The sequence below is a fragment of the Giraffa tippelskirchi genome, chromosome 4 (assembly GCF_054371585.1).
Source record: "Giraffa tippelskirchi isolate mGirTip1 chromosome 4, T2T-mGirTip1v1.2.pri, whole genome shotgun sequence".
Taxonomy (NCBI): Eukaryota; Metazoa; Chordata; class Mammalia; order Artiodactyla; family Giraffidae; genus Giraffa; species Giraffa tippelskirchi.
This window is the reverse complement of record NC_137278.1, coordinates 173908516-173936179: the sequence shown is the minus strand read 5'-3', so window position 1 is coordinate 173936179 and position 27664 is coordinate 173908516. Positions and strand designations below refer to the sequence as shown.

Here is a 27664-nt window from a genome sequence, read left to right as displayed (position 1 = left end):
ACAATAAATGCTGGAGAGGGTGTGGAGAAAAGAGAACCCTCTTACATTGTTGGTAGGAATGCAAACTACTACAGCCACAATGGAAAACAGTTTGGAGATTCCTTAAAAAATGGCAAATAGAACTGCCATACAACCCAGCAATCCCACTGCTGGGCATACACGCCAAGGAAACCAGAACTGAAAGAGACACATGTACCCCAATGTTCATTACATGACTGTTTGCAATAGCTAGGACATGGAAGCAACCTAGAGGTCTGTCGGCAGACAAATGGATAAGAAAGTTGTTGTACACAATGGAATGCATTTGAATCAGTTCTAATGAGGTGGATGAAACTGGAGCCTATTATACAGAGTGAAGTAAGACAGAAAGAAAAGCACCAATACAGTACATTAACACACATATATGGAATTTAGAAAGATGTTAACAATGACCCTATACATGAGACAGCAAAAGAGACACACACAGAAAGAACAGACTTTTGGACTCTGTGGGAGAAGGCGAAGGTGGGATGATTTAAGAGAATAGCATTGAAACGTGTATATTACCACATGTGAAATAGATGACCAGTCCAAGTTCAATGCATGAAACAGGGAACTCAAAGCCGGTGCACTGGGACAACGCTGAGGGATGGGATGGCAAGGGAGGTGGGATGGGGGGTTTGGGATGTGGGACACATGTACACCTGTGGCTGATTCATGTCAATGTATGGCAAAAACCACCACAATATTGTAAAGTAATTAACCTCTAATTAAAATAAATTGATTAATTTAAAAAAACCCTGAAGCTTCTTCTACTTCAATTGATGTGAAATTTAGCACACAGCCTTCAAAACATGCATGTTCTTTGACCCAGTAATTTCACTTGGAGTGAGTTTGGCAGAACTCACTTTCTTCCTAATGGCAGAAAGTGAAGAGGAACTGAAGAGCCTCTTGATGAAAGTGAAAGAGGAGAGTGAAAAAGCTGGCTTAAAACTCAACGTTCAAAAAACTAAGATCAAGGCATCCGGTCCCATCACTTCATGGCAAATAGATGGGGAAACAATGCAAGAGTGACAGACTTTATTTTCTTGGGCTCCAAAATCACTGCAGATGGGTGACTGCAGCCATGAAATTAAAAGACGCTTACTCCTTGGAAGAAAAGCTATGACCAACCTAGACAGCATATTAAAAAGCAGAGACATTACTTTGCCAACAAAGGTCCGTCTAGTCAAAGCTATGGTTTTTCCAGTAGTCATGTATGGATGTGAGAGTTGGACTATAAAGAAAGCTGAGCGCCGAAGAAGTGATGCTTTGGAACTGTGGTGTTAGAGAAGAGTCTTGAGAGTTCCTTGGACTGCAAGGAGATCCAACCAGTCCATCCTAAAGGAGATCAGTCCTGAATATTCATTGGAAGGACTGATGCTGAAGCTGAAACTCCAATACTTTGGCCACCTGATGCGAAGACCTGACTCATTGGAAAAGACCCTGATGTTGGGAAAGATTGAGGGCAGGAGGAGAAGGGGATGACAGAGGATGAGATGGTTGGATGGCATCACCAACTCAATGGACATGAGTTTGAGTAAACTCCAGGCGTTGGTGATGAGGGAGGCCTGGCGTGCTGCAGTCCATGGGGTCACAAAGAGTCAGACACAACTGAGCGACTGACACTGAACTGAACTGACACTCCAATAATAGAAGAATGATTATAATGATTTCTTTTAAATTATTTTACAATTTCTCTTAAGCACTTGACTACGAGCTAAAGACAAATCTGAGGCCTTTGCATTTATTTTGTCATTTAGCCTTCATCAGAACTCTACAAGGCAGACACTATTATTCCTTTTCTACAAATAAGAGACTGAGGTACAGAGAGAGGGTAAGGGACTTACTTGCCCAAGGGCACACAGACAGGAAGTGGCTCCAGCTCTAGAGCCAGACCCTGAACCACTATGCTCGACTGCTTCATTCTAGAAAAGACTTAAGGCATCAGGCAGAGTTATATACAAAGGTAAGCAATGGTGGCGATGCAAAACAGGGCTAGGAGTGAGGCTGAAATACATATTATGCAACCTATACACTTGCTAAAAGAACATCACAAATTTGCCTGGAAGCTTTCTATCAGTCTTTGAATAATTGAACATATGATCTGTTATACAGTTCACAGTATTCATGAAGTAAAAGCAGATCAATTGTTTCAGGAAACACCAACTATTCTTGGTAATACAGATGCAGATTTATTCCACAGAACACAGAAGGTCCTCATAAAAAGAGACAGTATGTAAGGTCATGGTTAATGACCTCAATGGCATCCTTGTGTAGATAAGACGACCACTTCTGGTGGGTTAAGTGTCCCTGCTTTTCTCATAAGACACATGACCCAATATTAAAATATGGTAACAGGCAGCTGGATGTGTGCCAACCACCTTGTTCTGTACTGGTCTAAAGATTATAGAGCACCTGAGAGTGACTGGGGTGATAGTCTTAATAACCCTCCTTTGATCAAAGACCTGAGATTGAGACTATGTATTTCAACAAGTACCTAGAATTCAGTACTTATTTTGCTATACAGTTTTTATTTGCAATAGGACCACTGGATTGGAGGTAGGAATAGTTTAAAAAAATATAATATAAAGTGGTCAATTATTCAGGTTTTAAAGATGATTCTTAGGAAGAGTTCTGATAATGTGAAAAAAATTTTCAGACTATAATATTAAGTAAACAAAGCAGGATACAAAACTATGTATAACATGATCTCAACTGTGTTTAAAATATATGTTAGCAAGATATGAATCTTCAGTTTTTCTTAATATGGAATTTTTTTTAAAAAGATTTATTTTTGGCTGCATGAGCTTTCTTCAGTTGCAGCAAGCAGGGGCTACTTTTTGCTGTGGTGTGCAGGCTTCTCATTGCGGTGGCTTCGCTTGTTCCAGAGCACGGGCTCCAGGCACACAGGCTTCAGTAGCTGCAACTCCCGGCTCTAGAATGCAGGCTCAGTAGTTGTGGCTCACAGGCTTAGCTGTTCCCCCAGCATATGGGATCTTCCCGGACCAGGGATTGAACCTGTGTCCCTTGCATTGGCAGGTGGATTCTTAACCACTAGACCACCAGGGAAGCCCAGAATCTTTTTTCCTTCTATTTACTGCGATAAAAGAATGGAAGATACTTTCTAGCTGAATTGGAATATCTCAGAAACAGGCACTAGTTTTGGTTCCTAATTGCTTGGACCCTAGGTTTGATTTTCATGAAACTAAGAGGAAAGAAGGAGAAAATGGATATTCATTTGATTTACTTGGGGTGCAGGAGAAAATGGAGGGAGGCATAATAACAATGTGGAGGAAACAACAGGAATCAGAGTAGCAATGAGCAAGATTTCCAGATGGGCCTTCAGAAACCTAGAAGTTGGTCCTTGAAGTTGCCCATGAAGTGAGGGTTTAAGGCTAGGAGATTTCTGTGCTCAGGAGAGGTTAGTTGCTGAGTCCTGATACCCAATCAGATAGACCTACCACTTGAACAACAGTATGCTCATCAGCACCCCAGGGTCTACACCCGTTTCTTCTTAGATATAGAGAGATATTGCTCCTTCCTGAATTTGCATTAAATGGATAACTGCCTCATCACAAGGCTTTGCTGGCGCCCTCATTCATTACCCTGAATAAGCATCCTCTGTAAACACGCCCTAGGACACCAGTACAGGAGGGCAGTGGGTAGGTGGGAGTGTGGGGAGGGAAACTCCTCTATCTAGAGAGAAAAGGTTGAGTTAGACAATCTTGAGGTTATTTTAATAGTACTTGTGCACCTGTGTGCACACACACATACACACAGGACACAGAGTACTGGGAAAAAACACCTCCTTCAAGGAGCCTACCTACCTTCCCTTTCTGCCCCTAAATATGAGTATTCCCCAGGATCTACTCTTAGCCCTCTTCTTCATTCTAGATACTTTTTCCGGGACTCATTCAGTTTCCATACAAATTCTGATGCATACTAAATCTGAAATCACCAATATGAGCCTCCTTATAGTTTAATGACATCTATAATAGCTACCACACAGGAAACACATCTAGTTTCTCATCTATAAACTTTTTATCTTCATCTTTGCTTTTGTTCCTAAATGTCTAAATTCTTGATGAATATTATTTTGCTGTAAGAAGGAGAGTCTTGGGAAGAAAAAGAAATGATGTCTCATAAATCTCTTAAACACTCTGTGAAGGAAGTGTACTCATTCCTATCTGTAGGTGAGAAAATTGAGGCTTGGAACAGGTAAATACTTTGTGCAAGATCAAAGAGCTTGGAGGGAAGATGATTAAGATTTAAAGCCAGGTCTATCTATCTACCTAAGAAAGAAGGCTGATGGTTTCATGTTGTGGAATCAAATTCCTTGTTCCCAGGATTTGGGATAGTATGTTAACCATGAAATACTAATTCTTCTCTGAGAACATGCTATACATGAGACTAAGTCACCATAACCTTTTAACCTTTTAATACTGAGTAAAGGTTGTGACTGTCTAGCTTCATCTACCCTCTGATATTACCTGGGACCTCAGGCTATTTGGCAAAAAGAAATCAGAAATCTATGTCTCCTGCATTGGCAGCTGGGTTCTTTACCATTAGCGCCACCTGGGAAGCCACTCTGATCCATGGGCATGCCAAGTAGCTTCAGTCATGTCCAACTCTTTGCCACCCGATGGACTGTAGACCCCCAGATTCCTCTGTCCATTGGATTCTCCAGGCAAGAATACTGGTATGGGGTGCCACTTCCTACTCTATCTTTGAGCTATAGCACCTTGTAAAAACTTAGATGGATTTATCACTTGAACTGCTAATATATAGTTCTGCACACTAAAGTGGTTCTCAAAATAAATTTTATAAAAAAGAGGAATTGATATTTTAAAGCAGGTGACTCAGAACATTGCCTCAGATCAAGAAAATCAAGGCTGGTCAGAGGACAAATTCTAAAGAAATAATGCTACAGGGAAGAAGTGACCCAATGTTGGATCTGTTTCTTTTACTTTAATCTTTGCTTCCTGTTGCTTTTGTTCATTAAAAGGATACTGTTCATACATAATGGCCTGCCTTGGGGAACGCTGCCTCTCTGCCTGAATGCCTTTAAACCAAAATGCCTTTGTTCAAGACTCTGTCCACCTGTAGATGGCTACAGGAAGGAAGAAATTAACACATTCCCTTTCTGAGGCTGGCCATTCCAGGAGATAACTGCAAGATTAATGAAATTTTTACTTCCTCACCTCCCCCCATCTGTTTTCTATAACAGAACCTAGTGTCCAGACCCTGATAAGATGGCTATGTTTAGACATTAGTCTGCCATCTTCTTGGTCAGCTGGCTTTCAGAATGAAGTTGTATTCCTTGCCTCCATACCTCATCTCTCATTTAACTGGCCTGTCATGTGGCAAGCAGAGTGAGCACAGACTCAGTAACAATAAGACCTGGTAGTCAGAATTTTTTAGCCTTCTATTAATGAAAGAGTAGTTATATTAGCTTGTGTGCCATAGTATGCTGCAAATTCTGGTTCTTTCCAGATGAAATAAATGAAGGATAAATTTAACAATGAAGAAAGAACTAACGAGATGAGACTGTCCCCAAAATAGGCAAATGCTGATAACAAAAATGGTAAAAACCAAGAATTTAGAAAAAAAAAAACAAACAAAACACATCATTTAGAAAGTAAATGAAAAAAAAAAAAGAGGAAAAATCCAATCCCAGCTAAAATTAAATTGAGTGCTTTGAGAATACCAGTGCTGTTCTAGTGGGAAGATGCTTAAGTATTCAGGCTGTGGCTAAGAGACAAACCTAGAGAATCTGATCACCACTAATTTTGAATATATAAAACAGGGAGAAAACAGTCATGTGGCTTTTTTCCCCCTTGACACAAAATATTCCAGCTTTTATTAATCCGCATCAGGCATCTTAGAAGAGACAAAAGATGAGGTAGCAGAACTGGGAAGGCTCCCTGAATAAACACACAAAATAGAGCAGACAGGACTCAGGAAGCACGTGAGCAGAGGGAGCCAGCATCCTCAGGGAGTGCCCCTGGGCTCAGGGGTGCTCCAGGATCTGCACCAGGGGCAGCTGCCGAGAGGGCTTATATTTGAGCAGCTTGAAAATCAAGTCCTAACTTCAGAAGGCATTGATGGGGGAACCTCACATCTACCTTGAGGATTCATTTGGAGGTCTCAGTGCATGAGGTTGTTTTGAAGGGTGGACTTCCTACCAGCAGTTCATAGCAGAGGATTCCAATGAACCACAGATGCACCTTCTTATTGTATGTTTTTCCCTCCATGTTTCTGCAGTCATGGAATTGTCTGCTCAGGCTGTCTTCATATCTTAAACTTCTCTTCATGATTTAATCTGCAACAATCTGATTTCTACCTTCTATGTTCCACGGAAGCTACTCTTATCAAGAATATGAACCTCTGAGGGATGTAATGTACAATATGATAAATACAATCAACACTGCTGTATATTATATATGAAAGTCATTAAGAGAGTAGGTTCTAAGAATTCTCATCACAAGAAAAAATGTTTTGTTTCTATTTATTAAACTTTGTATCTGTATGAGATGGTAGATGTTCACTAAACTTACTGTGATAATCACTTCATGATGTATATAAGTCAAACCATTATTCTGTACTTCTTAAACTTACACCATGCTGTATATCAATTATATCTCAATAAGACTAGAAGAAAAAATAAACTTATAGGGAAATTTTTTTAAAAGATCTATAATCTGAGAACTATAAAACACTGATGAAGGAAACTGAAGATGATTCAAAGAAATGGAAAGATATCCTATGTTCTTGGACTGGAAGAACTAATATTGTTAAAATGGCCATAATACCCAAAGCAATCTACAGATTAATTTGATCCCTATCAAATTACCCATGATATTTTTTCACAGAACTAGAACACATAATACTAAAATATATGTGGAACAACAAAAGACCAAAAATTGCCAAAGCAATCTTAAGGAAAAAGAATGAAGCTGGAGGTATAACCATCCCAGAGCTCAGACAATATTACAAACCTACAGTAATCAGAACAACATGGCACTGGCACAAATAGACATTTACCTCAATGGAACATAATAGAGAGCCCCCAAATAAACCCACACACCTGTGATCAATTAATCTTCAACAGAAGAGGCAAGAATATACAATAAAGAAAAGACAGTGTCTTCAGCAAGTGCTGTTGGGAAAGCTGGACAGCTACATATAAATCTATGAAGTTAGAATATTTCTTCACACAGTATACAAAAATAAACTCAAAACTGTTTAAAGACCTAAATGTAAGACCATATACTATAAAACTCCTAGGTGAGAACACAGGGAAAACATTCTCTGGCATAAATTGAAAGCCAAAATAAACAAATGGAATCTAATCAAACTTAAGAGTTTTTGCACAGCAAAGGAAACCATAAAATAAACCAGGAAAGACTACATGCACCCCAATGTTTATGATAGTATTATTTACAATAGCCAAGACATGGAATCAATCTAAGTGCCCATCAAGAGATGAATGTATAAAGAAGTTGTATACATATACAATGGAATATTGGCTTCCCAGGTGGCACTAGTGATAAAGAACCCACCTGCCAATGCAAGAGTCATAAGAGACAAGAGTTTGATCCCTGGGTCAGGAAGATCCCCTGGAGGAGGAAATGACAACCCACTCCAGTATTCTTGTCTGGAGAATCTCATGGACAGAGGAGCCTGGCAGACTACAGTCCATGGGGTCACAAAGAGTTGGTCTTGACTGAGCAACTTAGCACAAATGAGATAATGCCATCTGCAACATGGATGTACCTAAAGGTTATCATACTAGGTGAAGTCAGTCAGATTGAGAAAGACGAATATATGGTATCACTTACATGTGGAATCTAAAAAATAATACAAATGAACCTATATACAGAACAGAAACAGAGTCAAGCACAGAAAACAAACTTATGGTTACCAAAGGAGGAAGTTGGCAGGGGGGATGGATCAATTAGGAATATGGGATTAACAGATACACATTATTATATATAAAAAACAAGAATTTACTGTATAGCACAGGGAACTATATTCAGTATCTTATAATAACCTATAATGGGAAAGAATCTGAAAAAATATACATATAGCTGAATCATTTTGGTATATATCTGAAACTAATACAATATTTTAAATCAACTATACTTGTCAACAAAGGTCTGTCTAGTCAAGGCTATGGTTTTTCCAGTGGTCATGTATGGATGTGAGAGTTGGCGTATAAAGAGGGCTGAGTGCAGAAGAATTGATGCTTTTGAACTGTGGTGTTGGAGAAGACTCTTGAGAGTCCCTTGGACTGCAAGGAGATCCAACCAGTCCATCCTAAGGGAAACTGGTCCTGGGTGTTCATTGGAAGGACTGATGTTAAAGCTGCAACTCCAGTATTTTGGCCACCTGATGCAAAGAGCTGACTCATTTGAAAAGACCCTGATGTTGGGAAAGTTTGAAGGCAGGAGGAGAAGGGGATGACAGAGGATGAGATGGTTAGATGGCATCACCGGCTCAATGGACATGAGTTTGGGTAAGCTCCAGGAGTTGGTGATGGACAGGGAGGCCTGGCGTGCTGCGGTTCATGGGGTCACAAAGAGTCGGACATGACTGAGCAACTGAACTGAACTGATACTTCAATTTAAAAAACATAAAATAAATAAAGTGTATTACGCTCCCTCCCACCAAAAAAAGAAAAAGAAATTAAAGAAAAAAAGAGTACTCACCTTCGTGTTGCCAAATTCAGTAACATTTCTGTGTACACATCTTATTTGACTCCACATCTTACTCGACCTTGATCTCTCAGTGGCATTGACTTGGTCCTTATTCTTTCACACTTCAAACCTTCTCTTCTTTTGCTCCCTTCAGATGTTTCTCTCCTGATTTTCCTCCTACCGCACTGAGTGGTCCCCTCTCTGCAGGCTTTTCCTCTTCCAACTTAACATTTACTAGGAGTTCCTTAGGGATAGGTCCTGGATCCCTTCTCTTCTCTATTTACATTCTTTTACTAGATAATCCCTTTCATTTTCTTTGCTTTAAATACCATTTAATACTAGTGATTTTCCAGAGGAGAATTGTTTGTATCTCCCAAGAAGTCTTTATTAAATCTGGTCTTACATCCAATTATATACTAAACATTTCTATTCAAATGTCTCAAAAGTGTCTTGAACTTAATATGTCCAAAATAGAACCCTTAACCTCCAGCAATTCCCCTGCCCTAGCCTTCCAATCTAACTAATGGCAAACCATTGTCCTGATTGCCCAAGTCAGGGAATTAGAGTTTATTAATGGTTCCTTTTCCTCCTTTCTCCATCCTATATCTAATCTCCAACCAAGTCTTGAGACTTTTTCCATCCCCTCTCCCAGTGTATTCTGAATGCATCCACTTCTTTTTTTCTATTGCCACCACCTTAATTCAGGCCACCATTTTTTTTTTTCCTCTGGGACAATTGCAACAGCTTCCTAACTAGTGACCCTACTTCTATCTTTTGATACCTCCAAACTTTTTTGTGCATAGTAGTGATATTCTTAAAATACAAATCAAATAATATGATTCCTGGCTAAATAACCAATAACGTCTCACTGCATTGAGACTAAAACCCAAATTTCTTAATCCTTTTTTTTTTTCTTGACTGTTGGGCAAAGGAAAGCTTCTGAACAGATTTGGGATCTCTATATAAATTCTGAGGCCACCAAAAACCAAGAGAAAAGAACATGTTAACAAAAAGAAGCAATTAAGGAATTCTACTCAAATCTTGAAGAGTTGTGAAATCAAAGTCACTCAGTCATGTCCAGCTCTTTGCAACACCTTGTACTGTACAGTCCATGGAATTCTCTGGGCCAGAAAACTTCTCCAGGGGATCTTCCCAACCCAGGGATTGAACTGGGGTCTCCTGCATTGCAGGCAGATCCTTTACCAGCTGAGCCACAAGGGAAGCCCAAGAATACTGGAGTGGGTAGCCTATCCCTTCTCCAGTGGATCTTCCCAACCCAGGAATCGAACTAGGGTCTCCTGCATTGCAGGTGGATTCTTTACCAGCTGAGCTACCAGGGAAGCCCTGAAGAGTTGCCTTAGGCACAAATGTGAATCAGATGATATTTGTCTTCAGTGTTCCTAGCCTCCTCCTTTTCAACCATTCTGTTCCTTCTTTGGTGTAACTTTATCAGAATCAGAAAAAAAAAAAAGCAATTATAACTGTAAGTTTAATAACTTTTTGCAGTTTTAAAAAACATACTTCTAATTATGAGATAATAGACTTCTTTTTTTATTACCAAAGAAGTTTCAGACATCATTGAGGGGGATTAGAAAGAAGGGCAGAGGGTTTAAAAAGTCCTTTCTGGGAGCCTCAAAAATCATAACTCACAATCCATCAGCTCTCCTGACTTTAAGGCTGATTCAGTTGTGCTAAGTCACTTCAGTCATCTCCGACTCTTTGTGACTCTGTGGACTGTAGCCTGTCAGTCTCCTCTGTCCATGGGATTCTCCAGGCAAGAGTACTGGAGTGGGTTGCTGTGTTCTTCTCCAGGGGATCTTCTCAACCCAAGGATTGCACCTGTGTCTCTTATGTCTGCCTGCACTGGCAGATGGGTTCTTTACCACTAGCACCACCTGGGAAGCCCAGGTTCAGTTAGTAGGGCTATTTAACAAATTTTCTAGTTCATGTTGAGAAGCTAAACAGAACTATCTTGTCTCTTCTTGTTTCTGTGATGTGAAATTTATTTCCCTTGGAAAATTTTTTACTGTGAACATTTATACTTTGAAACACCAGACTCTGTTTTTCTAATTGAGATATAACTGACATAGAACATTGTATTATTTTCAGGTGGGAAACAGCCAAACTCCCTATCCTAACCTGCAAGGTAGGCACGATTTCCGAGTGTGTTCCAGTTTTGCCTGTCTCTCTACCGTAGTCTTAAACCATCTCCCCTTTGCTTAATCAGCTTCAGCCTCTGATTTTTATTCTTTGCACTCACCAAGTTCTCTTGTGCCTTAGGTTTTTACACATGCTGTTCCCACTCTCTGGAAAGGTCTTCCCCTGCATTTTCCATATCTAATTCCTTCATGTTCCTTAGATACTAAGATAAAATCACTTCTTCAGAGAGATCTCCATTGATTATCCTGTTATTTATTTTTTCTACCTCAATTTTATCCTTATGTGTATGCTCAGTCATGTCTGACTCTTGCGACCCTGTGGACTATAGCCCTCCAGGCTCCTCTTGTCCATTGAATTTTCCAAGCAAGAACACAGGAGTGAGTGGATTGCCATTTCCTCCTTCAGGGGATCTTCCTGACCCAGGGATCAAACTCTTGTCTCCTGTATTGGCAGGCGGATTCTTTACCACTGTGCCACCTGGGAAACTCCAATTTTATCCTTATTTTTTTTTCAAAAATTTAAAGAAACAAGCACACATATGCTGCTTGAAAGCAGAAAGTGTAAGTCGCTCAGTCATGTCCAACTCTTTGTGTCAGCATGGACTGTATAACCCACCAGGCTCCTCTGTCCATGGAATTCTCCACGTAAGGATACTGGAGTGGGTTGCCATTCTCTTTTCCAGGGCATCTTCCTGACCCAGGGATTGAATCTGGGTCTCTGGCATTGCAGGCAAATTCTTTACTGTCTGAGCCATCAGGGAAGCCCATATGCTGCTTATTAGGTGTCAAATACTATTCTATTCACAGCAATCTCACTAGTTGATTAAGTTATTATTTCCTCTTTAAGGATGAGGCAACTGAGGCACAATAACTAGTAAGTGGCGAATTTGGGTTTGGCTCCAAGCCAACTAGCTTGTGCTCTTAACCATTATGCTGTATTCTGCCTGTCAATGTCAAAATTTGGAATTATTGTATTAATTTCCTTTTCTGTTGTTGCTGTTTTTTTTTTTTTATTTATGTTATTCTTTCTCTGTCCGTTCCAGAACATAAACTCCATGAATCAGGGATATTTCAGCATTGACATCTTATTGGTCATTGATGTCACAAGGCTTAACTGTTGTACCTCGGACATAATGAGTACTTAACAAACATTGGTTTAATCACTGAATGAATGAATGAATGAGAGTAAGAGAAAGCAATATTCATGCTGACAAAGTTGGTGAAAGGTTGGTTTGAGGTGGTTGTGGTGGCAGTTTGGTTGCAAAGTTTGCAACCCCATGGACTGTAGCCTGCCAGGCTCCTCTGTCCATGGGATTTCCCAAGTAAGAATACTGGAGTGGGCTGCCATTTCCTTCTCCAGGGGATCTTCCCGACCCAGGGATCAAATCCACATCTCCTGCTTGGCAGGCAGATTCTTTGCCACTGAGCCACCTGGAAAGCTCTGGTTTGAGGTACTAGACCACAAAAACACAACTTTTTTTTATATATTTGTTAGAAAGTATCGTAAGTGATTGGAGGCTGCTAAGATAAAGAAATATGAGGGAACCGTGCTTCTACAAATGATTTAAAAAATTATTTTCCGGGTACTGTCATTGATTTACATATACATATATATGTATGCATGTATATATGATACATATGACACATATATGAATAAAGAGAGAAATATAACTGCAATACTGGAAGAGTATGATGTATATGGAAATGCTTACTTTTTTCAAGTTAAATACTGACTTAGAAACGATCAAAGTTGTAATCAAATTTTAAACTATTAAACTAGTGTACATGTCTTAATGAAGTCAGGCTGAATATATTAACAAAATTGTATCAACCAGGAAAATGGGGCATAGGCAATGGGTGGCAATGGAAACTTAGGAAAGTCACAGAAGAAAACTCCATTCTTTGTTCTATCCAGAGGAAAGAGAGATACAGCAATCTACCCCAAGGGCTGTGATCCCTTTGAAGAGCTGTGCTTATACTTTGTGGCGTGAGGGCATCCTGGCAAGAAGGCAGCTTAGCTAACTGCAATTATAGGTTTCCTCTCCTTTTCTTCAGCAGTTCATGGCCATTCGTCATTGCCACAGAGACTGGGGACTACAGGAGCACGTGGGGTGGGGACGGGTTTCTTAACTGCAGTAAGATCAAGGCTGCAAAGCTGGAATAGAATTCACGGTGACCCAAATCCAAAACAAATTTCATGTGTTTTCTTCTTTCTTTCCCTTCCCTTTCCTCCTCTCCCCTCTCCTTCCCTTGCCTTCTCTTCTCTCCTTTCTTGATCAGATAATCACAAGAGAATATCCTGTTGTAACTGTGAGCATGTGGAAGGAATCTCTTGTTTTGGTCTATTTTTGAAGAATCACATCCAGAGAACCTGTTAGTCAAGCTTTGTAAGGACATTGTCATTTGCTCTTCCTCCCACACCATCAACCACTGTCTTCTTTTTCCCTTCACCTTGTACACAATGATGGGAGAGTCCTGCTTAAAGAGAGAGCATGTGTGTGTGTGTGTGTGTGTGTGTGTGTGTGTATTTGAACACCTCTTGGCCACTTAGAAACAACTCTGCAATAAGTGCCACCAGGAGAGAGGGAAGGAACTGGTCAGGTCATTGATCTATTGACTCCATAGCCTACTGCATGTTAAGTCACTTCAATCGTGTACGACTCTTTTCAACCATACGGACTGTAGCCTGCCAGGCTCCTCTGTCCGTGGAATTTTCCAGGCAAGAATATTGGATAGGGTTGCCGTTTGATTCTCCAGGGAATCTTCCTGACCCAGGTATCGAACCCACGTCTTTTACCACCACATCTTCTGCACTGGCCGGCAGTTTCTTTACCACTAGCTCCACCTGGGAAGTGCCTCCACAATCTACTGCTGCTGCTGCTAAGTCGCTTCAGTCGTGTCCGAGTCTGTGCAACCCCATACACAGAAGCCCACCAGGCCCTTCCGTCCCTGGGATTCTCCAGGCAAGAACGCTGGAGTGGGTTGCCATTTCCTTCTCCAATGCATGAAAGTGAAAAGTGAAAGTGAAGTCGCTCAGTCGTGTCCGACTCTTAGCAACCCCATGGACTGTAGACTACCAGGCTCCTCCATGGGATTTTCCAGGCAAGAGAACTGGAGCGGTGCCATTGCCTTCTCCGCCACAATCTACTAGTTACACAGAAATAGCTCATTTTCTGCTCCTATTGCTGCCTTTCTTCTTGGTTGTTCTCAATTCCCATTTCTTCTTCATTCTTTATTCTCTTTCACTCTGATCTTGCCTTCATTTCCTTTTGTGACTCTTCATTATCACTCTTCATATTGATTACAGTGGTCATTTTACAAGCATGTAATATATAGTTGTTGATTTTGCATTAGTAATGAGTGAAGGTGAATACCACTCCAGCACTCTTGCCTGGAAAATCCCATGGACGGAGGAGCCTGGTAGGCTGCAGTCCATGGGATCGCGAAGAGTCGGACACAACTAAGCGACTTCACTTTCACTTTTCACTTAACATGCATTGGAGAAGGAAATGGCAACCCACTCCAGTGTTCTTGCCTGGAGAATCCCAGGGACGGCAGAGCCTGGTGGCTCTGTCTATGGGGTCGCACAGAGTCGGACACGACTGAAGCGACTTAGCAGCAGTAGCAGAAGGTGAATAAACATAATGATTCAGGTTACAGCTCTAGAGTTATGATTAAATTTTGGCTTCATCAGTTAAGAGTTGCCTGACTTTGGGCAAATCACTCAAATTCCCTGCGCCTTTCTTTCATCACTTGTGAATTGTAATGGTCCAGACCTGTTAGGATGGGAGACATTACATGTACCATACTTAGAAGAATGCTTGGCACATGGTCTCCAGAACTATTAGCTCTTTTTAAGACTATTTATTGTAGGGGACTAGACCTGATAGACAGAGTGCCTGATGAACTATGGACAGAGGTTCGTGACATTGTACAGGAGACAGGGATCAAGACAATCCCCATGGGAAAGAAATGCAAAAAAGCAAAATGGCTGTCTGAGGAGGCCTTACAGATAGCTTGGAAGAGAAGAGAAGCGAAAAGCAAAGGAGAAAAGGAAAGATATTCCCATCTGAATGCAGAGTTCCAAAGAATACCAAGGAGAGATAAGAAAGCCTTCCTCAGTGATCAGTGCAAATAAATAGAGGAAAACAACAGAATGGGAAAGACTAGAGATCTCTTCAAGAAAATTAGAGATACCAAAGGAACATGTCATGCAAAGATAGGCTCGATAAAGGACAGAAATGGTATGGACCTAACAGAAGCAGAAGATATTAAGAAGAGGTGGCAAGAACACACAGAAGAACTGTACAAAAAAGATCTTCATGACCCAGATAATCACGATGGTGTGATCACTCACCTAGAGCCAGACATCCTGGAATGTGAAGTCAAGTGGGCCTTAGAAAGCACCACTACGAACAAAGCTAGTGGAGGTGATGGAATTCCAGTTGAGCTATTTCAAATCCTCAAAGGTGATGCTGTGAAAGTGCTGCACTCGATATGCCAGCAAATTTGGAAAACAGCTGTGGCCACAGGACTAGAAAAGGTCAGTTTTCGTTCCAATCCCAAAGAAAGAAAGGCAATGCCAAAGAATGCTCAAACTACCCCACAATTGCACTCATCTCACATGCTAGTAAAGTAATGCTCAAAATTCTCCAAGCCAGGCTTCAGCAATACGTGAACCGTGAACTTCCAGATGTTCAAGCTGGTTTTAGAAAAGGCAGAGGAACCAGAGATCAAATTGCCAATATCCGCTGGATCATCGAAAAAGCAAGAGAGTTCCAGAAAAACATCGATTTCTGCTTTATTGACTATGCCAAAGCCTTTGACTGTGTGGATCACAATAAACTGTGGAAAATTCTGAAAGAGATGGGAATACCAGACCATCTGACCTGTCTCTTGAGAAACCTGTATGCAGGTCAGGAAGCAACAGTTAGAACTGGACATGGAACAACAGACTGGTTCCAAATAGGAAAAGGAGTACGTCAAGGCTGTATATTGTCACCCTGCTTATTTAACTTATATGCAGAGTACATCATGAGAAACGCTGGGCTGGAAGAAACACAAGCTGGAATCAAGATTGCTGGGAGAAATATCAATAACCTCAGATATGCGGATGACACCACCCTTATGGCAGAAAGTGAAGAAGAACTAAAGAGCCTCTTGATGAAGGTGAAGGACGAGAGTGAAAAAGTTGGCTTAAAGCTCAACGTTCAGAAAACTAAGATCATGGCATCTGGTCCCATCACTCCATGGGAAATAGATGGGGAAACAGTGGAAACAGTGTCAGACTTTACTTTTTTGGGCTCCAGAATCACTGCTGATGGTGACTGCAGCCATGAAATTAAAAGACGCTTACTCCTTGGAAGGAAGGTTATGGCCAACCTAGATAGCATGTTTAAAAGCAGAGACATTACTTTGCCAACAGAAGTCTGTCTAGTCAAGGCTATGGTTTTTCCAGTGGTCATGTATGGATGTGAGAGTTGGACAGTGAAGAAAGCTGAGCGCCGCAGAATTGATGCTTTTTAACTGTGGTTTTGGAGAAGACTCTAAAGAGTCCCTTGGACTGCAAGGAGATCCAATCAATCCATCCTAAAGGAGATCAATCCTGGGTGTTCATTGGAAGGTCTGATGTTGAAGCTGAAACTCCAATACTTTGGCCACCTCATGCGAAGGGTTGACTCATTGGAAAAGACCCTGATGCTGGGTAGGATTGGGGGCGGGAGGAGAAGGGAACGACAGAGGATGAGATGGTTGGATGGCATCACCGACTCGATGAACATGGGTTTGGGTAGACTCCGGGAGTTGGTGATGGACAGAGAGGCCTGGCGTGCTGCAATTCATGGGGTAGCAAAGAGTCGGACACGACTGAGCGACTGAACTGTACTGAACTGAACTGAACTGTTGATACTATACAGAGGGAATTTCATGCAGTTTTCCTTTATTGAAGAATCCGTGGAGCAGAACTACTGGGGCAAGAAGTAATAGTACCCAGAGGCCTACATTATAGATCTTTTTCTAAGCAGTGATGTGATAAACTGGACACTGAAAGCTTGGGTGAGGGCAAGCAATCTTTAGCAAAGACTGTCCTGAGACAGTAAGGTTATTTGGAGAGAGCAGGAGGTGAAGGATAGGGAAAGGAGGGGACAGAAGAGACGAAGGAGGCTGAAGGGGCGGAAGCGGGAGCCTTGTGTGTGTGTGTGTGTGGGGGGGGTGCTCCTAGAAGGCTTTGGAAGCACAGCGTTTGGGTGCAGAAGACCGGGAAGTGTGCTGCGAGACCAGGGGGTCTGAAGGAAGATGCTCGGGCCCCGGGCAGGAGCGCGCTAGTTACCGTTTGCTTCTTCGAGGAAGGCACCGATTCCAGGCAGCTTCCTGAGCTTGGGCTCACGTCTCTGCGAGAGCCAGGCGCCTAAGCCACCCTCCGGGGCCTCGACACCCATCCGGCGGCCAGCCGGGCGGGCAAGGCCAGGCCCGGCTGGGGTCCCACCCTGCACGTGTCCAGCCGTCTCAGCCTCAGCCCCGGGCACCCGCGGTGCGGACCGGCGGGAGGCGCCTCGGGAGGTTTCCGTCTGGTCCCTCCCCCTCCCCCCGCGCCGACTCCGTCCGCCTCCCCGCCTCCCGCTCGGAGCCCCGGCCAGCGCGCAGGGAGGGAGCGGGCCGACGCTGCATCATTCCGCACCGGCTGCAGCGCGGCCGGAGGGAGCAGGTGGAGCGGGCGGGCGCGGCGTGCCGGAGCGCGGGAGCCGGGGAGACTGCAGTGACGCTGCCCCGAGACATGGCGGCCGCGCGCCTCTGAATAAGCAGAATCGGAGCCCCTTGCCGCCCCCCGGCCGCCGCAGCTGGGCCATGCCGCACCGCTGCTGACCGCAGGCAGGGTCCGGCCCGGAGGACACATGCCGCAGCAGCTTCCATCTCGCCGTTGATCCTCTCCCCTGCATTCTCCATGTTGGGTTTCTCGCCAGGTTCTCGGGCAGTGTAGCTGCGGCTGCCGGAGAGGCAATTCTTTTCCCATTTTCATCCTTCCCTCTTTAGTTCCTTCTCCCTTACCCCGCCTGCTTTGCATCCATCTCCTCCACCCGGTTACCCCCTCCTACCTCCATCCACCGGGGCTATGGCCGCGGAAGAGGTATTGCAGACTGTGGACCATTATAAGACCGAGATAGAGAGGCTGACCAAGGAGCTCACGGAGACCACCCATGAAAAGATCCAGGCGGCCGAATACGGACTGGTGGTACTGGAAGAGAAGCTGACCCTCAAACAGCAGTATGATGAGCTGGAGGCTGAATACGACAGCCTCAAACAGGAGCTGGAGCAGCTGAAAGAGGTGAGTTGCCTGTCACCTCTTCCCCGCTCGGCCTGGTCCCCCCACCCTCGGCGCCCACTCATCATTTATAAAGTAGTCAGGAAGCTTGGTATTGAAAGGACTATTTCTTCACTTAGAACCCTTGTAGATAAGAGAAGATTGAAAGAGTCCATTGTTTTACCCCCAAGAGGGAAATTGCCCAGGAAATGAATGTATAATCTGGAATTTGGGAGGCGATGGCTGTTTGGCCTGTGGGGGAGGGAGATTCGTAAGAGTCCTCAAGTCTCAGCACTCAGAGGCGACGTTCGGCCGGGTCGGAATGCATAGATCAAACTTCTCAAAACTGCTGTTATATCAAGCTCAGGTTTCAGTGACAATCCCATCATCCACAAAGGCTTTGAGTAGGTTTGTGTTGAGGAGCCACAGTTTCAAAGGATGTAGAACCTCAGCCTTCTGCTGAATGTAACCACTCCTTGATGAGATTGGAAACTGTTATTAAGAGAATTCCCCGCCAATCCCATTTGAAAAAGAGTGAGCAATCTTCCTTCTCCTTGGCTTTAGTTATTCTTGTCTGGCTGCAGGAGAAAAACAACTCTACTGCTGGGGATTGCTGCTGCCTCAGTTTCCCTCTGAGTGAGAATGGGCCATGCCCGAAGTCTTATAAGGTCACCCTGACCAGGGAAAATTAACTCCCCTACAGATGGTCTGAAAGAATGGCACATATCAAATGCATGAGTAGGGGGGCATTTCAAATAAGGCTCTTCTTTTTTAAATGACTGTATGTATAAAACCAGAATGTCACAAATGGACCATGTATATATAACAGTTGTCCTCTTTTATCTTTTGGTATTGGCTTCTTTTAAAGACTAGCTAATGTTTGGAAAAAAATAAGTAATGAATATACTTTGATTTCCTATCAAAAGACTTAGAGACATATACATATTGTTGAAGAAATTCAGTCTGTTTTACCCAATTCCTGAGGTACTATGTGTAGCATAAATGAAAATGTACACACTGCTTTTCTGTGTGGCATGTCTTTATTTTTATGTGCCCGTTGGCATTTAAAATGTTAATTCTAATCTGGTATATAATGTTAATCATACATGTTTTTCTTATAATGTACTCGAACAGTTTCTCAGGGGCTGTCTTGTTTTGTATTATTATATTTAAAAGCATGATCTATGACATATCGAATCAACCTGCCTTCTAATTTAATACATAATGTGGTAAACATTTATACTTTCAGATATATCTTATTTTTATTCTTATGCCTAAATGTCAAAAAAATAAACATATGGTAAAAACCCTAATTGGAAATCTGATTTTTTGTGTTAGGCTGTAAATTTCTAGTTTACATTCTTTTGGTTTTGTCTTTTGATTTTGTTTTTACCAAGTATATGTCTGTTCTTAACTACAACTAGATTTAATGGTATTTTCCAACTTAGATTAGGTCTTTACCTGATACATTTAAATTCAATAAGGCTAAACCTGGTGAAGTCAGGAAACAGGATGGTGACTGTAATTTTCAGAGATGTTTTGATGTTGTCTACACTTATCAACACTGTTTTACCAAGACAAGGAAGTGCAAACCAGGCAATGTTAAGCCATCACCTCCTTGATAAAGATGATAGACTTAATTTAATGAAATGGAATATAACTGTTAACTAGCTTTCCTGCCTGATTCAAATAACCCTACTAGGGTTTTTCTGTGTCATTGCATTCACCATATATAGTAAACTTTAGTGCAATTGTCTTTTGCCTTTACTAGACCGTACGTTCTCTAGGCAAGGAATCTGTCTTAATTAATATTGCATCCAAAGTCTTTAACACAGAGCCCACCACATAGTGAGCATACAGTGAATATTTTATGAATAAATTTATACTGGAAGAATATATACTTTATCAAGCATTCACCAGTCCATATTGCTTAGTGTCAGAGAGAGACTAAGAAAATGAGGAAGTATAGGTAGTGACTAGTGTTAAAAGCTACCTGTATTACTTTCATCAGCATCATAGGAAAAATGAGAAAAAAATGTTTTATAAGAATAGTGTGACATTTTTCTTAATATAGAATAATGCAAATATCAATTACAATTTTTTTCCTACAAAAATTGAGGTGTTTTTTGTCCTGTATATCAGGAGATTAACAAAAATTTATCAAAATTATTGTCAGCAAATGATACTTGTTTATGTATGTATTTTGAGTTTGCATTTAGCATAAATATAATTTAAAGTTCCCAGTGAACTGGCTTATACAATTATATAAAAGTGTATTTTAGGGTAATAAAATTAATCATTATATTTGATAGTGAGACCTGTTATTTTGACTCTTTAAACATGATGTATCCTTTAGGTGGGAGTATTATTTAAATGAGCTAGATCAGTCTCAATAATATTTCCTGTGTGAAAAGTAAATGTAAAATAATTGTGGAAACTAACATATTGCAGTGATGATATCACATAGAAGCCATTTTTGAAAAATACATTTTGTTAGTGCTCTGATTTATCAAAAGGAAGTTTTGTTTGCTTGAAGGTATATATAGGAAATGATGTTGCTGCACTAAACTATAAAGCCAAGTATAAAATCTTTGGTTTATTTCCAAGCTGTTTCAACAGATATAATTTATTTAAAAGTAATTGGACCAGTCAACAGACAAATACTGTGCTAAGTTCAAGTTGGACGTTAGTAATTTGCAGTGTCGCGACGTGGCTCAGTGTTTACAGGTCATGTTGTTTTCAAGAGTCAGCACCCAGCATGCTGCTGCCCCCCCTTTCCCAGGCTGTGTCCAGCTCTGACTGTAATGCAAGTGAGCAGTATTGCTGAACATGTGCAGAATCAAAATGATTAATTCATTCATTTTTATCTAGTTATTTTTTTTTTCCTAAGCCTGGAATGCTCTGTGTCTTGGCTTCATAACATTAGGGCTCTGCCCTGTGCCTACATGACTGTTGTAATTACAGACGACCATACTTGAAGAAAAAAAGTACTAATGCTGTGAGAAAAGAATGACTTCTGACATCATCATACTGCTCTCCTTTTCATTATCTTTGGAGAGCTGGACAAAGTACATGTCCACTAAAATACTTGACCATGGCTTTATGATTTCATGGATAATGCTTGCTTTTCAGTGGCCTGAGGGCCTGGCTGATTGTAATTTGGGGATGTGTGTAAATGAGCTCTGTGCCTGTCACCCAGGCCAAAATAGTATTTGAAGAAGAGTCATGGTTCTAAAATAATTTGAAAATTAAACATTCATTTAAAAAAAAAAAACCCTAAAATTTAACTTTAAGAGTTTTGTTTGTTTTTTTGCTTTAAAAATGTTTAAAAGGTAGAGAAGTTTTAAAAGATCCTCTTCGAAAGGAATGATTCAGCATTCCTGGTAGCATTTTAGAAAACATGTCCATGTGACAACTTTAGAAAAGTTTTGCAGCTAGGTTACAGTGCACTCTCTACTAAGAATCTTTACCTCATTTCCTCGTTTTGTCAGCCTGACACCAAGGATAGACACCAGATGCTGAGGGAGCACTTTGTGGACACAGAGCAGCTTTTCCTCTTACAGCCAACTTGGTGCTCTTTCAGGATTCTAATTAAATCGTCCAAGAAATAAACACTGAACTTACATGTTTTAAGAGATTGTCATGTTAGGGACCTGACAAAAGCCATTTAAGTACCTGAGTTCATCTTTAAACAGAGCTCATTGTTTCCTCCTTATGCTTAGAAAGATTGTTAGTTTCTCTTCTCTTTGTAAATTCTAAATCATAAAATCATATGGGGGGGAGGAAACCCAGATTTATTTTCCAACCTATGAAGAAACATAGAGAAAGTATTGAATTTATTTATCTAAGCTAGTAGTTTTATTGTTTTGAAAGAAGAAATGTTATACTTACTATTGCATTTATTATCAAGTTAATGAAAACATCTAAAGTATATGGACATATACTTTTGGAAAGTATTTACAAGCAGCCTCAACAAGCAAACATAATCACACTTTCAATCATATTTCTTTTTTCTTTTTTAACCTAGTTTCTCTAACTTGCGGGCTTCCCTTGTGGCTCACCTGGTAAATAATCCTCCTGTAATATGGGAGATCTGGGTTCTATCCCTGGATTGGGAAGATCCCCTGGAGAAGGGAAAGGCTACCCACTCCAGTATTCTGGCCTGGAGAATTCCATGGACTGTATAGTCCGTGGGGTTGCAAAGAGTCGGACACGACTGAGCAACTTTCACTTTTTCTCTAACTTGCACCATTTTTTTCTTTTTATTTCAACTCAAAATTTCATCTCTAGTAAAGTTATTTCTCAGATACCACTTAGCAAAATTTTATCATCTCTCATCACATTCATCATATTTGCATGAACATGTACAGCAGCCATGGTTTTCAAAATTTAATACTTACAAATATTCTCCCCTGTCTTCCTCTTAAATATGCTTGTACTGTATGGATATTGCATTCCAAATTTGAAAATATGATAATTAGCTTACGTGTTGAAATACATAGTAAAGACTTTCTCATACCTAAGATTTTACCTAAAAACATGGCTTTGAAGGAGAGGAGGGTATAAAGAGGTGCAGAGTCTGACTGTTAAATAATTCATTATGCTGAAGGAGAAGTGGCAGAAAATGAAATTGGGAAAGTATCAGTGACTGTATTTTATTTTGTCTTGGAGATGGGGAACATCTTATTTAATCTTCAAAGTAACTCAGAGGTTTATTGCCTTTTTTTTTTTTTACAGATAAGAAAATAATTAAAGTAATAAAGACTTGAACTATGTATACAGCCCCATTTAGGACTAGGCACTTTGCATGCCTTATATGTAATTCTTACAGTAATCTTTTTACAAGATAGATATGGCTTGCATCATACAAAAGAGAAAACCTAGTTTTAGAGAGGCTAGGGGTCCTTCCCAAGGCCACAAAATGAAGTGAAACCTGGTTCAGGAAGAAACCCACTTTCTTTATACTTATTACCTGAGAGGCTCCAACACCTGAGTCAGCATGTGGTTAAGAAGGTCATGGTGTTGGTCATAGAGGGTGGATTGGAACTGCAGAGGCAGTAGGGGTAGAGGTGCGAGGGGGGACAAACCTGAGGACTGTTAAGGGGGGTGTAGGGTGGAAGGTGGTGTTGGATGTGACTGGTTGTGGAAAGTGAAGAAGAGAGTAGGTTTGAGAATACCAGGGTGGATTAGAAGGTGGTTTCATTCACAAAGGAAGGTTCTAGAGGGAAAGTTTTAGAGGGCAAAGTTGATGCCTGAGTTATATGAATTTTTAAAATTCGTGTTTTCCTTGAGGGGAGGCATAAGTTGCTTGATAAATTAGAATACTCAATTCTTAGTTTAATAAAACAAATGAATAATTTGTGCAGTTGGTTGTCATTTTATTCAGTCCTAATTTCCAGAATATGGAATATACAGATAATTTAACAATGTTTTCACCAGTTACTCTGCATTCAGAATTAGGAGATGTGCCAACTCATAAACAGTGAGCAAGAAGCTGGGCTGGTCCAGTGAGGAAAACCGGCCGTTCCAGACCTTGTGGGTTAAAGGGTACTAGGAGCAACAGCACCCTACCCCTCACCGACTGAGTGCATTAGCATTTTTACTTTTTCTTTTTTTGGCCACAGGAGTTTGACTGCTCTTTAAAAATTATAGTTGTATAATTATGACCATTTGTGACAATGATCCTAGTCAAGTGAAAGCATAGACAATTAAGTAGTTTCCCCTTCCTCTCCTCCCAGTTCTCTGTGTTAGCACTTTGGTGAGTATTCTCTTACACTTGTTTTAAATATCTTTAAACATGTGAATCCATATGCAAGTTTTTTGTTGTTCTTTTGTTTTTATAAAAATGGAATAATGCTGTACATATTACTTTGTAACCTGACATTTAAATTTAATAGTATATCCTTTTAAAATGAGGTGTTTCTAGGGCAGGACTGTATTTTTAAGGCATTGATGTTTCAAGTGTGAAGCAAATGGGACTGATTCGGGAAGAAAACCAGAGAGCCTCAGGGAGTGTGGTTGGCACTGGAGGCAGGAGGGGTGGGGAGGTGACCAGAGTTGGCCCTAAGGATAGCTTGGGTGGTCTGTGAGAGAGAAAACATTTGTGTGTGTGTCATAGAAACTGGTGGAATTTGTTGGGTTACCCCAAAACAGGCTTGTGTGATAATACCAACGGAAATGATGGCAAGTTTTCTGGGTGAATTAGCAGTGATTTTGAGTCCTTGTCTTCTTGGCTGGTGTTGGAGCTACATGGATCACCATAATAGTTGGCTGGTTTCCAGGGCCAGGAAGAGCTGGTCCTGCATGCTGCAGTATGGCCACATCCTGTCCATGCTGAGTCCTGGGGAGAAGCCAAGATGATGCAGAAGCAACTGGGACTCATTACATGATCCCATCTTTGCCCTGTGATACTTGAGCTTTTTTGTTTGTAACTTTTCAGAAAAAGTTACTTTTATTATAATACTACTTTGGTTATAATTATAAAGATAATTTACCTTTATTGAAGATACTAAAGTACACAAAAGTATAAAGAAAATTAAAACCATCCATAATTTTTATTGGCCTAGTATTTTATAATCTACATTGTCAACTATTTTACGTTTTATACCAATTGGATTTTTTTTTTTTTTTGCTTTAGACTGTCCATTACTTCTTTTTTTAAAAACACAGGCTTCATCAGAGGCATGTCCATTACTTCTTGTCCTATTTCATTTATTCATTCAAAAATTTTTACTCAGTGGCTACTATGTTGGCACTGTGCTGCTTTCTGAAGATAGCAAGATGGGACTCCCTGAATGAAGCTTATGGGGGTAGAATCAGCAAGCACACACACATGTCAGATGTGAGAAATGCCATGAGTGAAGAGATGAAGGCTTGCTGGGGAAAGTATGATCAGGAAAAACCTCTCCCAGGGGTGACATTTGAGCCCAGATCTGAGTGATTAGAATGAGCCAGTCAGGTAGAGATTGAGGGAAGTGAATTTTAGGAAAAGGGACAAGTACAAAGATTGTGGAACTCTGCTGGTAGTTGTTAGGGGAAATGGTGGGTCATTTTGCCCTGTAAAATCAACCATTCATATAAAGATGTGGTACAATGGAATACCACCATAAAAAGAATGAAAATTTTGCTATTTGGCACAACATGGATGGACCTGAAGGGTATTATGCTTAGTGAAATGTCAGACAGAGATGGGACTTCCCTGGTGGTCCAGTGGTTAAGACTTTGCTCTTCCACTTCAGGGGGCTTGGGTTCAATCCCTGGGCAGGAAACTAAGATCTTGGATGCCACATGGCATGGCCAAAAAAACAAAAAGAGGAAGACAGAGACTGAATGTTATCACATACGTGTGCATGCTTAGTCGCTTCAGTCGTGTCTGACTCTTTGCAAATCTATGGACTGCAGCCCGTCAGGTTCCTCTGTCCATGGATTCTCTAGGCAAGAATACTGGAGCGGGTTGCCATGCCCTCCTCCAGGAGATCTTCCCGACCCAGGGATCAAACCCGCATCTGCTGCACCTCCTGCATTGCAGGCAGATTCTTTATCGCTAAGCTACCTGGGAAGCCCATTATCACTTATATATGGGATCTAAAATATAAATGAATGAATGTATCAAAACAGAAACAAGCTCCCAGATACAGAAAACAAACTAGTGGTTAGGGGCAAGACAAACCAGTGGAAAGGGGCAAGACAAGGACAGGGGATTAAGAAATACAAACTATTATGTATTAAATAAATAAGCTACAAGAATATATATATTGTACAACATAGGGACTATAGCCAATATTTTATAATAACTTTAAGTGGAGTATAATACATAAAAATTTTGATTATGTTATACACCTGAGAACTAATATAATATTGTAAATCAATGATACCTCAATAAAAAAAGGAAAATTAAAAACATACTCATTCATTTGAAAAATGACCATCCATAAAGTAGTATATTGTCTTTAGATTCTTCAAATAAGATTTTGGAACTCAACATTGGAAGTATTTGTGCAGAGCCTGGATACCCCCTGAGGTCTTCTTTTTGAAGAGGTGACAGACTGCTCACTAGGATCAGTTGGCCAGTGATTTGTAAAGCTACTGCTGCTTAGACCCCATCTGAGACAGTTCAGTCATTAGAGGTAAAGTGGGGCTTCAGCATGTTAACCCCACTCCCCGCATAGGTGCAGCCAGGGCTGACAGCCTCTCTCCTAGAAACTTCCAACTCTAGGAGTAAGTGACTCTGTAGAAGTGTGAGTGTTTAGTAAGAAAAACTGGAAAGTTATGAGCTAGTACGTAAACCTCAATCACACAGTGTTTTTACTTCTCTAATTGCTGTAAATGAAGACATGGGAAAGCCTTTTTTCTGTAAGTGAAACATGAGAAACCAACAAACATCATCAGAAACTTAATTGCATTAGACAGTTAAGATATGTGCTGCTGCTGCTGCTGCTGCTGCTAAGTTGCTTCAGTCGTGTCCGACTCTGTGCGACCCCATAGACGGCAGCCCACCAGGCTCCACCGTCCCTGGGATTCTCCAGGCAAGAATACTGGAGTGGGTTGCCATTTCCTTCTCCGGTGCATGAAAGGGAAAAGTGAAAGTGAAGTCGCTCAGTCGTATCCGACTCTCAGCGACCCCATGGACTGTAGCCTACAAGGCTCCTCCGTCCATGCGATTTTCCAGGCAAGAGTACTGGAGTGGGATGCCATTGCCTTCTCCGAGATGTGTGCTAAAAGTGTATAATTTCTGATCTTTCAGGGTTCTTTAAAGTTTTTTTAAGAAGTTATTTGTCTCCTATTGTATAAAATTTCTTTTAAAAGTTATTTGTCTCCTTTGTTGTGTCTGTTTTCTTGCTCTATTACAAATTTTGTTGTTGTTCAGTCACTAAGTTGTGTCTGACTCTTGGCGATTCCATAGACTACAGCATGCCAGGCTTCCCTGTCATTCACTATCTCCTGGAGTTTGCTCAAATTCACATCCATTGAGTTGGTGATGCCATCCCCCTATCTCATCCTCTGTCAACCCCTTTTCCTTCCCTCAGTCTTTCCCAGCATCAGGGTCTTTTCCAATGAATTGGCTCTTTGAATCAAGTGGCCAAAGTATTGGAGCTTCAGCTTCAGCATCAGTCCTTCCAATGAATATTCAGGGTTGATTTCATTTAGAATTGACTGGTTTGATCACTTTGCAGTTGAAGAGACTCTCAAAGAGGCTTCTCCAACACCACAAATCAAAAGCATCAATTCTTCAGCGCTCAGCCTTCTTTATGGTCTAACTCTCACATCCATATATGACTACTGGAAAGACCATAGCTTTGTCTATACAGACCTTTGTTGGCAGGGTGATGTCTCTGCTTTTTAATACACTGTGTAGATTTGTCATAGCTTTTCTTCCAAGGAGCAAGCATCTTTTAATTTTGTGATTGAAGTCACCATCTGCAGTGATTTTGGAGCCCAAGAAAATAAAGTCACTGTTTCCTTTGTTTCCCCATGTATTTGCCATGAAG

The 27664-nt window shown here is 41.1% G+C and overlaps 1 protein-coding gene across 15 annotated transcripts in view; it reads left to right on the top strand.

The window, feature by feature from the left end:
- Positions 1 to 17046: 17046 nt before the first annotated feature.
- The window catches only part of BICD1 (BICD cargo adaptor 1), a 236829-nt gene continuing 226211 nt past the window's right edge, over positions 17047 to 27664 (top strand). For 10 of the 15 annotated variants that reach the window (XM_081591584.1, XM_081591580.1, XM_081591577.1 and 7 more), the window contains exon 1: positions 17129 to 18200. In XM_081591584.1, coding sequence (XP_081447710.1) covers positions 17988 to 18200 — 213 coding nt within the window. In that variant the 5' untranslated portion in view covers positions 17129 to 17987. Of the gene's footprint in view, positions 18201 to 27664 lie in introns of all 15 variants that reach the window. The other 5 variants (XM_081591579.1, XM_081591588.1, XM_081591582.1 and 2 more) reach the window with 2 other exon arrangements.